At 37.3% G+C, this 12,595-nt stretch overlaps 1 protein-coding gene across 1 annotated transcript in view; it reads right to left on the bottom strand.

The window, feature by feature from the left end:
- The window catches only part of chsy1 (chondroitin sulfate synthase 1), a 76,695-nt gene that overhangs the window by 60,662 nt on the left and 3,438 nt on the right, over positions 1-12,595 (bottom strand). Inside the window, 2 exon segments of the mRNA XM_051901550.1 lie at positions 10,600-11,079; positions 11,081-11,096. Of these exon segments, the coding sequence (XP_051757510.1) occupies positions 10,600-11,079; positions 11,081-11,096 (496 nt within the window).

Below are 12,595 nucleotides of genomic sequence, written 5' to 3'. Positions count from 1 at the left end.
ATAAGCGTAAGTATCGAAATACAATGGGAGTCTGTCCACTCAAAGGACAACACAAACTTGGAAGCGATTTGTGTTTATGATTATGATTGAAACAAAAAGCGATATGAATGATAAAGCACACTACACAATTGCCAGTTACTTGTGCAGTCGTATCAGTACACAAACAGCTGGAGAGATTTTTATGGCTGTTACTCCACAGAAGGAGCATTTCAAGCTTGCTGGCTTTCATGCTCAAGCAAACCCCTTTAACCTCTGTTTGTATTTATTTTTAAATGAAGCTAGTAAACATTTATTTGCTCATTGCAGCTATAATTTTAGCATCCTGCTCGGGAGCGCCGAGGAGCAACAGAATAACACATACATGAGTCCAGCGGCCACAGGATGTCTGAAAATACATGAGGTTTGCCACATACACGGCAGTCTGCTGCGAAGAACTGAAATGAGTTGTGAACCAAAGAGACACAGACACCTCAACCTTTTCATTCTGAACGTGAAGATCTACACGTCACATTTAGTTGCACCTCGTTAGACAGACAAATTAAAAATGTGCAAAGAATGATGGAGACAGTGAAAACGCATGTCTGGGGAAAGATACCATCAGAACTGGTAAAACCTAATTAAAGGGTAAATAATAAAGGTCACAACTTGGAAAAAAAAAAAGCCATCGGTGAACCCATTCAATGCTCTAACAGAGCCAAAGAATGAACCATGGCTGGTTAGTCCATCGTCTAACTAATAAACCCAGTGGAAACAGGTGAGTTATGAATAGCTAATATTGTAACTTTAACAAGCTAAGAGGCCCAATCAAATTAAGCTCAGAGGATCAAATCATTGAGAATGTTTAATATGATTGACTACTCATTCTGGGTGCTGTCAAGGTCAACTGGGCTTCAACCCAACCATGTACAAACAATACTGTTTCAAACTGTAGTGAGCTGCCCAGCTGTCTACTGCTGTCTCAGAACCCTAACTGAAATGAAACATCGTAAGTGGCCAATTTGGAACCACTTTTCAATACATTGATTGGGCCTCTTTTACAGCACACATAAATATTGGATCATTTGTAATTTATTTAGGACAAAAGAAAGACAAGTATACACTATGGTTCAAAAGTTTGAGGTCTGTAAGATGTATAATCAAAAATACAGTAAAATTGTGAAATTTTTGCAATTTAAAATAACTGTTTTCTGTTTGAATCTATTTTAAAGCGTAATTTATTCCTGTGATCAAAGCTGAATTTTCAGCACCTTTACTCCAGTCTTCAGTGTCACATGATCCTTCAGAAATCATTTTAATATGATGATTTGCTGCTCAATCTACATTTATGATTATCAATATTTAAAACAGTTTAGCTGCTTAATACTTCTGTGGAAACCGTTCCATTTTTTTTAGGATTCTTTGATGAATATCAATTTCAAAAGAACATCATTTATTTGAAACAGAAATCTTTTGTAATATTTTAAATGTCTTTACTGTCACTTTTGATCAATTTAAAGTGTTAGTTCACCCAAAAATGAAAATGCTGTCATTAATAACGCACCCTCATGTTGTTCCAAACCCGTTAGACCTTCGTTCATCTTCGGAACACAAATTAAGATATTTTTGATGAAATCCGAGAGCTTTCTGACTCATCAATAGACAGCAATTTAACCACCACTTTCAAGGTCCAGAAAGGTACTAAAGACATCGTTAAAACCGTCAACATGACTGCAGTGGTTCAACCTTATGTTATGAAGTGAAGAGAATACTTTGTGTGCAAAAACAAAACAAAAATAACAACTTTATTAAACAATATCTTCTCTTTTGTGTCATTCTCCAACGCTTTTTAAGTCCAGCGCTTCCAGGTTCTACGTCAGAACGCCGGCTCAGTACTGGCTGACGCTGTTCGCGTGAGCAGCACGACACATGCGTGTGATGCTGACGCAGGAGCCGGCCAATAATGAGTTGGCATTCTTACGTAGAACCTGGAAGCGCTGAATGAGGAGTCAGAAAGCTCTCGGATTTCATCAAAAATATCTTAATTTGTGTTCCAAAGATGAACGAAGGTCTTACGGGTGTAGAACGACATGAGGGTGAGCAATAAATGACAGAATTTTCATTTTTGGGTGAACTAACCCTTTAATGCATCCTTGCTGAATAAATACTAATTTGTTTAAAGTTTGGGGTTAGTAAGACTTTTTTTGTGTGTATTTACAGCGAATTTTGGGATAGCCTTATATGTTGAGAGCGCCTATGATTTCTTGTAATCCCGTCTACACAGATTTTGGAACAGATACAGTAGAATGCAAATTCAAATGGAAAACAAAATTCCATCCATTGTTATAATGCCACAATGATGCATAAAAATGCACAAGAACCCAAGAATTGTTTTATTATTATGGTGAACAAACATTGCGGGTGAAGTTTCGAGCCGGCACAAACTATTTGTACTTTTGAGAAAAGCTTCACATATCTGCACACTGCCGCCAATCCTCAAAACACTATAACTGAGTGCAATAATGACCCATCTTGCATAGATCTCCAAAAAAGATTCCATGAAAATGGCCACAAAATACAGGACTGCACTGGCAGTATAATTCCGGGCTTCGCCGAGTGGCAAGAAATAGACGCGACTACAGGCGTTTGTTTGTTAGAGCTCGAAGAACAGAATATGCGTGTGGGAGGCTGACTTCCTGTGAATGTCTGAGCAGAAAAAGAAACTAAAGAATTATTGACACACTATGTGACACATAGAAGAAGGTGAGAGAATGGAGGCCTGGGTCATGAAGCGGTTTAAGTGGCTGCGAGGCTGAGAAAACTAAAGAATATCTATCATTTTTTTCAGCCATGTATAAAATGTACTCAATATTTTGAGTATCTGCTTTGAAATGGCTTTAAAAAAAAAAAAAAATAATAATAATATAATATAATATAATATAATATAATTTATATATATATATATATATATATATATATATATATATATATATATATATTACATTTTTTTTTTTTTTTTTCCCCAATCATAGGCGCCATCATTTCAAATAAACATGTCAACATTAAATCAAAACCTACTTCCTAAATACATGTTCTTGGAACAATTCATTGCTCCAAATTTGATAAAAAAATGATCAAAATCATATTCAATATCACATTTACTAGTGTTCATACACTACACGGCTAACCTTTATGACGCAGATCTGTGGTCACACTGACAGGGACACAACAGATGTGATGCATGGAAATACGTACTTGACATGACACAAGTTTCACTTCTGGTCTGTTGAGCTTGCAAAGGGAGCTGAATCATACGTAAGAGCTTCTGGGTTTGAAAACTCACAGATAGATGCGATCATCATTACACTGGAAGAGGAAGCAGTTAAGTCACGGCATGACGCCAACATGGGGATGGATCTCTAAATGACTTGAGGCCCTTGTCAGTTTCAGACTCTGTAAGTGACGTGTCATCACGGAGCTCACTGAGAAACAGAAAAGATGCTAAATGATAATGTGAAATCGAAATGCACCTAATTTACTTGATCCAAAAAAAAAAAAAAGCCTCTATAGTGTACACTATAGTTAAAAAGTTTGGGGTCTGTAAGCTTTTTTCGATGTTTTTGAAAGGAGTCTCGTATGCTAACCAAAGCTGTATTTATTTGATCAAAAAGTGAAATATTATTGCAATTTAAAATAACTGTTTTCTGTTTTGTATATATTTTGAAATGTAATTTATTCCTGTGAACAAAGCTGAATTTTCAGCATCATTACTCCAGTCTTCAGTGTCACATGATCCTCCAGAAATCATTCTAATATGTTGCTTTGCTGCTCAAGAAACATTTCTTATTATTATCAATGTTGAAAACAGTTGTGCTGCTTCATATTGTTTGTGGAAACCATGATACATTTTTTTCAGGATTCTTTGATGAACAAAAAAAGTTCAAAAGAATTTATTTGAAATAGAAATATTTTGTAACATTTTAAATGTGTACTGTCAGTTTTGATCAATGCACTGCTGATCTGATTAATGCACCCTTGTCGAACAAAAGTATTACACTGTTTTTGCAACAAAAAAAAAAAAAAAAAAAAAAAAAGTTTTTTACTTTAGTAGCAATAACAGTGTCCTAACTAGCTGACTAAAATGCTGAATGGTTAGGATGAAAGAACACATTTTTCATCCCATTTTTCTTTTTTTCTTTTTTTTTTTAAATCACATTTTTCCAGGTTAGGACATAGTATTAAATGAGTTACTAAAATTATTCCTTATTTTATTTAATGTTGAGAAAGTCTGTTCTACCAAGACAATGAACAGACCACATAAATGCACTGACAGTTTAGTGACACAAGAGTCATAAATCAAGGCGCAGATGGAAAAAATGTGGAACCCAATATTGGCTTACAGCTTCCATTCTTTGTCTCGTCATTTACGGCTGTTTTCCGAGCAAACAGATGGGCTGACAACTAAATAATGGCTGAAGAACAGCCTGTCAATATAAGTCAGAATGTGAACGATCACTCAGAGTCACGTGACAGGAGACAAAACGGCGTACAACATGACATGCGATTTACATCTTGCATTGTTCTTGCTTGAGGGCTTTTCTCTATTTTCAATGGAACAAACTACTACTTTACAACGCTCTTAATTGGCACATTTGTTGGAATAACTAAGACAGCTCTTCTTTCAGTTGTAATTTGTGAGCAGAAGTCCCACACGTCGTACAGAAAGAACATCTGTGACAACATAATTGGTGTAAAGATTAGCCAAACTGCGCTACTGAACAAAGCACAGCAGTTCACTACTTTCTTCTAGCAGAACTTCTGCATTCAGTGTGTCTATATTTAATAACAGGCTCAAAAAAGGGATTTTAATAACTTTCCTTGAGAGTATGTTACACAGCAACTTTCTCAGTTTTACTAAAAAGCACAACGAAAAAGCAAACTTTAATATTTATCATGAAAGCATGAGCTAAGTGTGGACACTATCAGAAACTATCAATAACCGTTTGGGATCACTATTATGAACAAAATAATACTTTTATTCAGCAAGGATGCATTAAATTGACAATATTATTGATCAAAGAATCCTGAAAGACACTGTATGATGGTTTTTCACAAAAAATATAAAGCAGCATAACTGTTTTCAACATTGATAATTGATAAGAAATGTTTCTTGAGCACCAAATCAGCATATTAAAATGACTGAAACATATAGAAGCTCTATATTACAGAGTTTCATTCTTTACAAAGGAAAAAAAAAAATACTAGTCATTATTATTTTTTTACTAAAATACTAAAAATCTTACTAATCCTAAACTTTTGAAAAGGTAGTATATTACCACATAAGTAATTTTATATATCTGTCACTTCCGGCTGAAACATTTCCACCGTCTGAGATATTTATTATCAAATGGACACGTCAGAGAGACTGGCAAACACATAATGGTTAAGGGTTATCTAATTGATCGGGTGCCAATCGTTATCGGCCACCAATAATAGCTTTATATAGTTTGATCGGTGGTTCCTATAAAGGCCAATCAGAAGACGCAAAACTCGCAAGACAATTTTTCTAAGCACAGCTAAAATTGCTTCATTACATTCACCAATCCGGCAGTTCTACCAGGTGTCTGAAAAGGACAATAAATTTGCAAGCCCAAACTTATCATCCAAACCAGCTAGATTAGAGATGGTCATAAAATACAGTATACTGTTGCTAAACTGCAGGACATGCTCGATAAAACGGTGATTAAAACTGCATTAAGGTAATGTTCCCCAAGTATTCTGTGGAACATGGAGAAGCAAAGTGAACTTTGAGCTTTGAGTTTGTGCCTAAACAGACTCAAAACACACAGAAATATGTCAAAATGCCTGGCTTGGTGAGTATTCGCTTAAACACCATCGATACATAAACAGTTGGGAAATAAGTCGATTGTGTAACGGTTAGGGTTGGGTAGCGTTCACATTTTAACCGGAACCAGTATCGGTACCTGAAATTCGGTACCCAACGGTACCTTTTTTCAGTACTTTACTCTCCGTGTCATAACAAAAAAAATTATTTCAGTGAAAAAAAAAAAGAAAAAGGACCAAACCTCTCAATTTTAACTTTTTTTTTTATTATTATTTAGAAATTTTACACACTAGACAAAATAAACTGTTATGTGTGCGCTGTAGTATGAATGAGATCGCATTACAGCTGAGAATTCAAATGTCACGAAAGACCGTTTCTCGCGCCGCTCTTCACCTCTGCTGCTCAGCGTTGCATTCAGACACATGTGCCATGAGTGTATGTTTCCTCAGCACAGTAGCACAAAAGTGTTGTTTCATTTTCCCCACGATGCTGTCAGAGCTGGAGTTTGACTAACAACACATGGAAAATATAACTGTGACAATATTTAGTATGTAACAACATGTGGAGCGCGCATGAGAGCGGTTTCTGCACGGAATGCCGCGATGAGATTAACAACGCTCGCAACGCGGATCATAGATCATATACAGACTGGAGTAAGCGTGTTTCAAGTTTTTATTGACATATTGCAAATAGAGTCACTCAGTCTGCATTTAGTTTTGTAAAATGTAACCACACTTCAGAACGTTTAACCATTGCCCTGTGTGTTGTGTTTGAACAAGTTGCTGGGGTGACTTTGCATGGTTTCTCTCTCTCTCTCTAACGTACCTTACTCTCGCGCCCAGATGTGTTCTCAGGTACCGAAATTTGGCACAGATTGATTAATGTGAATCGATAGTACTGATGTAATTCGGTCGGTGCCCATAAAAGTACAGAGTTCGGTACCCAACCCTAGAAACAGTATATTGGATCCGTGCATTCGGTCTTAAAGTGACAGCAGCCTAATTTACCTGCTGCTGTCACTGTCATTAATGTGAATCAAACAACAAAGGACAGAGAAAATCACTCATTGCTCTTTAGAGAATTAAGTGCGATTAATCTATATTTAATTTATACAGTGAAGACCATGCAGTGTTGTTTTACATGTGATTACTTTGTTGAAAAAGACTGTTCTGTTTTTTATTTTTATTTATTTATTTTTTTACAGGAATGCTAGGCCTATATTTGTATAAGCTGTGAGAGGGAATTGAATATGTTGCTTGCCAATAAATAAAGAGTTGTCAATTCATGATACTTTCTCATCTCTTCATTTTTTATACTTAAAATACATTGTTGTTAAGAATATTGGCCTATTATTTATTTCAGTGATCGGTATTGGACAATACTGCTGCCAGTGATTGGCAATCGGAGCACCCTTAATAATGGTTATGTTTAGACACAAATATGCGGAAGGCAGCAACCAGGACAGGACAAGGTCAGCAGGCAAAAGATATGAGAGCAGCTGCGAGAAGGTTCCCAGATCAACAGGTTTAATATAACACAGGTGACGAGTGTCTGGTTGAGCACTGCTAAGGTTTGATATCACTGGTTAAGTGTAAAAAGATTAGATAAAAGAGTGTCTCTCTGTGCAAAACCCACCTCCATGAGGTGGGTGGATGGGTGGTTGCTTACTGGACCAAGTCAGAAAAGTCCACCCACACGTCTCTGATATATCTGACCTCCAGATATGGTTCAGGTCCCTCGTTAACGTTAACTATAATGATAATAACTATATTAGTTTTCACAGCAATGTTTATTATAAATGTGCATTTGCCGCTTTATAGCTTGAGCGCTTTAAAAGCCGAATGGATTCTGATTGGCTGTCAATGTTCTTATTATGCATCAGCTGAAAAATTATAGTTAGTTATTGTCATAGTTATTGGTGTGAACGGGCCTTTACAGGTCAAAGTGATGCCTGACTTAGCAAATGCCAACAAATTAGTTGCTAAATGGGCAATTCAGAGAAAAACAGACAGAGAAAATGTGACATTTCATTATACCCGCTTAAATTGCGCACAGAATCATCTCAAGTACCCGCGAGCCCAAAGCAGAGGTCAGATGAGACTGTTTGCGCTCTGGCCATAAACAAACAGAAGTTGAGCAGCAGCACAGACAGATACACATCTGAAGAGCTCCAAACAGACAAAGACGCTTAATATCAGTATTTAAGGGAGTAACAGGCTGCCATTTTGAGCCGTGAGGTCTTTGAGGTCACTTTACGAGGCTGAAGCTCTTGCAGGGCCCGTCGAGACTTGCAGTGCAGTAGGTCTCGGCCGTTTCCATAAAGAACCAGAGGCAGAATGCTCCGACATTAATAGCAGGTTGCCCAGCTGTGCCGTCTCTAACTAATCCTGCACGGCTGTAATTAAAGCACACATCAAATGCGCATTAAAATCCCAGCGGCCCCAGTCACAGGGGAGACTCGTTAAGACTTGGAGGTTCCAATTCCGCCCCATTCCACAAGCCGAAAAAGATTCATGGAGCACCTCTGATAACTTTCCAACCCTTTAATTTTTTCCGTTTTGCAAATTTGTGAAAAGCGATGTCACATTTACGGTGACGAATTACGCATGTGGCTCCTTCATCTGGAGCAGATGGAAAAAAGGTAATCTTGCCTTGACGGATGGTCTTGGTAGACTAAACGATACGCAAAGACTTATTTGAGATGTTGGAGAAAAATGCAAAGTGCTTTACTCAAAACTAGCAGAAAACAGGAAAGCGCCGCCACATCTAAAAAAATAAAAATAAAAAAATAAAAAAAAAAGAAAGGAAAAAAAGGAGGAAATCCAGATAAACATTAACAGCACAGAAAGATCCACACAAAACTTCTAGTTTCCTTTCTCTTTCCCATAGCAAACACCTGAAGCTGTAGATGGAGGAACATGCCTAGGTCACACTTCACCCCAAAATCAAATATTTTTTTGAAAAAACACTATTTTAGGACCATGATATTTTGCATTGTAAAATTTATTTATGGAAATTAAGCACATTTTCCTCCAAAAATTAGTTACCTCATTACTGTAACACATCTGGATTTTTCACTTTCTCTTTCTTCCTTATTAGCAATAGTCATTTTTAATACTGCATTATAGTGTTAAGCGATATTTCGATATGTATCGATACTGAAATATCTAAAATGGTTCAGATTCTCATTTTCTGCAGTATGATACACCGATACCAGCTGTGCTTTCTCACTCGCTCTTCTCTCCGACGGCGAATTGACACACACCCGCCTCCTGTCACTCATTCGTCTCATTCACTCCAGTTGAATTGGTGCTTGTAGCGCGCATAATTTTAGTCATCCCCGCAGGTTTCGCGCTCACACCAAAAGCATGTGCACTGCTGATCTATACAACTGGTACTCTCATAAAGCCACCTCTCAAAAACCAACTCTTTTTCGTAGCTTATTGTGCTTACACGGTCAAATGCATACAAAATGATGTCAAAATGCCCTTCTTGCAGAGTACTCAGATAAATACAGTCAGTTTTGGAACGTAAATAGTTGAGAGAAAATGCATGTTGTGTAACAGTATATTGGATCTGTGCATAAACTCTTAAAGTGACAGCAGCCTAATAAACCTGCTGCTGTCTGTCATGTTAATCAAAGAACAAAAGACAAAGAGAAAAATCACTCACTGCTCTTGACTGAATAACTTTTGTGACTTTAATTGTAAGCATTAATCTGTGTTTGATTTTTACAAGATCAATAAATACTGTACCAATAAATACTTTAATTACCGCCTCATTGTTAGTTAATGCAATATGTTAACTAATGGGATCGTATTGTAAAGCAATACACTGTAATTGAATGGAATAAAAAACTGGATTGAAAGTAATAAGAATCATGGAGAATTATAGCAAATTCTCTTAAAATGAAACCATCCAGAAACATTACATTAATGAGAAATGGATAAAATCTACTTAAATGTCATGAAAACAATGTGAAAAATGTAATGGTCCCCAAAAAAAAAAAAAAAAAAAAAAAGGATTAATTTTCTTGATGCAAAATAAAGAGCATTTTTAGTTTTTTTGTGAAATATGACAGACATGTTCTCTGCAAATGGTCTTTTTTTTTTTTTTTTTTTTTTTTTTACGTAGTTCTCAGCTACTCAGTCTGCTCACAAAAAGAAAAGTGGAAGATGAGGCCATAATAGTATGAGATGATGACCTTTATCCATTGGAGAGATGATGACTCATCTCTCCAAGATCAGAGGTCACCCTTTCAAAAAGTCAGTGTCCAAACTCCAAAGCTTCATTTCCTATGAGTCACCCCATCACGGCTTTGATAAAACAGCTGATCTAGAACAACCATCCCTGGTTGGCAAAGATAGGCCATGTTCCCATTTGAACACATTCCACTATTGTCCAGCTCTCTCAGTAATACCTGGTCAGGTATCGCCGAAATCCTTTGAAGGATCAAAGCCGCCTAGGAGTTTTGATGGTGAAAAGAATGCAGCTCTTTTCTGTTTCGCTCCAACCTATAATTTTCAGCACCACGAAAATTGCAGCTCAGAGTTCAATGAAGTGGCTGATTTTCGAACAATATGCATTATAAACCTCGAGCTGCAGGAAATATAGGACACTAATAATTATGCAAAGGGTACTCTGCTCTATCTTGGTCATGTGATCACTGTGGTTTGGCCCTGTAATTATACAAACTACACACACAAATAAAAAAAATAAAAAAATAAAAAATCCAGGTGTATTACATGTTATGCCCCACAAACTTCATCTCATCTTACCTCATAGGACCAGACGCACTGCACCCCGGCGAAGCGGCGCACGCAGCGGCCCACCTCCACGTCCTCATGGGTGGTGTACATCTCCTGCAGGCACTGGCGGATGTGGGGCACCATCCTGCGCAGCACCTCACGGCTCATGATGACGCCAGGGCCGCCCATGCAGAAGTTCTCCCCTGGTTCCAAGGCCAGCTTGCCCAGTTCGTCACGGGCGCCCATGCCCGTCTGGCCAAGAAAGATGGCCTCGCTGCTGTTGAGACTCCTCAGAAAGCTCTCCAGCTTCTCGCTTTTGATGTAGACGTCATCGTCGGCTCGCATGAACCACTCAAACTGGTCCAGGTAGTGGTCATGCATGTACTTGAGCATCATGAAGGACTTCTTCTGCGGAGGGTACGAGTCGTCCACGTTCTGCAGAGCCACAATGGGAATTGGGATCGTCGTGTCAGAACCCTCGCTGGAGAAAAACTCCACTTTGCCTGGAATAGGTCTTGGCCCAGGTCCTACATAACGCAAAAAAGGAGAAATATTAGTGTGAGCATCATAACACAAACAAAAAAAAAAACTTAACAGTTCACAATTAGCGATCGGTCGACAAATAAATTGGCCTAGGGTGAGCGGTATGACCTTACATCATGTTAACAATATATCACAATATAGTTATTTGTGCTGCAAACTTAACCCCAAAATGTTTTATGTAGTACCCTAACAAAACAATTATGTCTATTTTTCTATAATATCAAACGAAAGGCATTTCAAGGAGCTATTATTAAAAAAATAAATGAATAGTAGTAATAATAATAATAAAAAGTTATCTCTCCTTTCAAAACCAAAATCTGCTGACAACCTTGTTTTTTTATTCCTCTACTGAATTTTGAATAAATATTGTGTTTATTTCAGCTATTTTGTTTACAAGTTCTCACATCATTGTTAAATTAAATTATCAGGATCGTGATGAGCTTAGGACAAAAAAAAAAAAAAAAAAAAATAAAACAAACCATAGCAATAATAATGTAGCAATAATATTAATGTACTGTAAAATAAAACAAGCGTTTATTATTATTATATTAATGGTCCGCATTTCATATTCAAGTTACGAAGAAAGTGTAAACTGGCATGGTGTCAGGTAAGCTTTTTCCATAAGTTGAATAGGGAAGGCGTAGGAAGTAGCGTAGGGCTGGACGATTATGACCTAAAATCAAAACCTCGATTAATTGAACATTTTACCTCGATTACGATTAATGAACGATTATTGTTTCTGTTTCTTTTCTTTCTTTCTTTTTTTTTGCCCATAGTTCACTTTCAAGGTTTGTACTGTAAATATGCTTGACTATTAAAGGTGGGGTATTTTTTCCTATTGAAAGAGTGATCAGACATAACAGCTCACTTTCAGCAGATAAAATCTGTTTCGTAACATTTCTTACAGATTTCTGCTCGTTGTAAATCAGATAAAGATAAATTAGCACATTACCAATAATGAGAGCGATTGCGTGTGTGAATTAGTCATACCGTCTCTCTATTAATTGTGAAGCTGTGGGTTGTAAATAGTTCCTTCAAAAGTAGAAAAATACATGCTATAATAACTTTTGAGTTTCTAAGCTACTTTAGTGATAAATCACAGGACAGCGCTGACAACTAGTTCCTGCTCATCTCAGTGCGCGCAATCTTCATGTTTTGTGCAGCTAACGTTACTGCTTGTATGAGTGTTCGTGCCACAATGCAGCTGTGCGAGCACAGTAGCTCGATATAATACACATCCGATCATCTAAAATCGCTTGAATGTCCAAACTGGCGAACCTTAAAACACACACAACTGACAAAGTTTTGTGAAGACGCAAGGCTCACCGCTCGTGTTGACTCGCCGTTCACCTGCGTGTTGACTGGACGGGGCGAAGTCACGTGGCTACACACGCGGTAGTATGTTTTTAAGGGGAAAGTATTAACAGGATTAAAAAAACGAAATAACCGACATGGGAAAATTACGTCAGTTAAAGGTTCTGAA

The sequence above is a fragment of the Ctenopharyngodon idella genome, chromosome 7 (assembly GCF_019924925.1).
Source record: "Ctenopharyngodon idella isolate HZGC_01 chromosome 7, HZGC01, whole genome shotgun sequence".
Lineage (NCBI taxonomy): Eukaryota > Metazoa > Chordata > Actinopteri > Cypriniformes > Xenocyprididae > Ctenopharyngodon > Ctenopharyngodon idella.
This window is presented reverse-complemented; position numbering and strand designations above follow the sequence as displayed.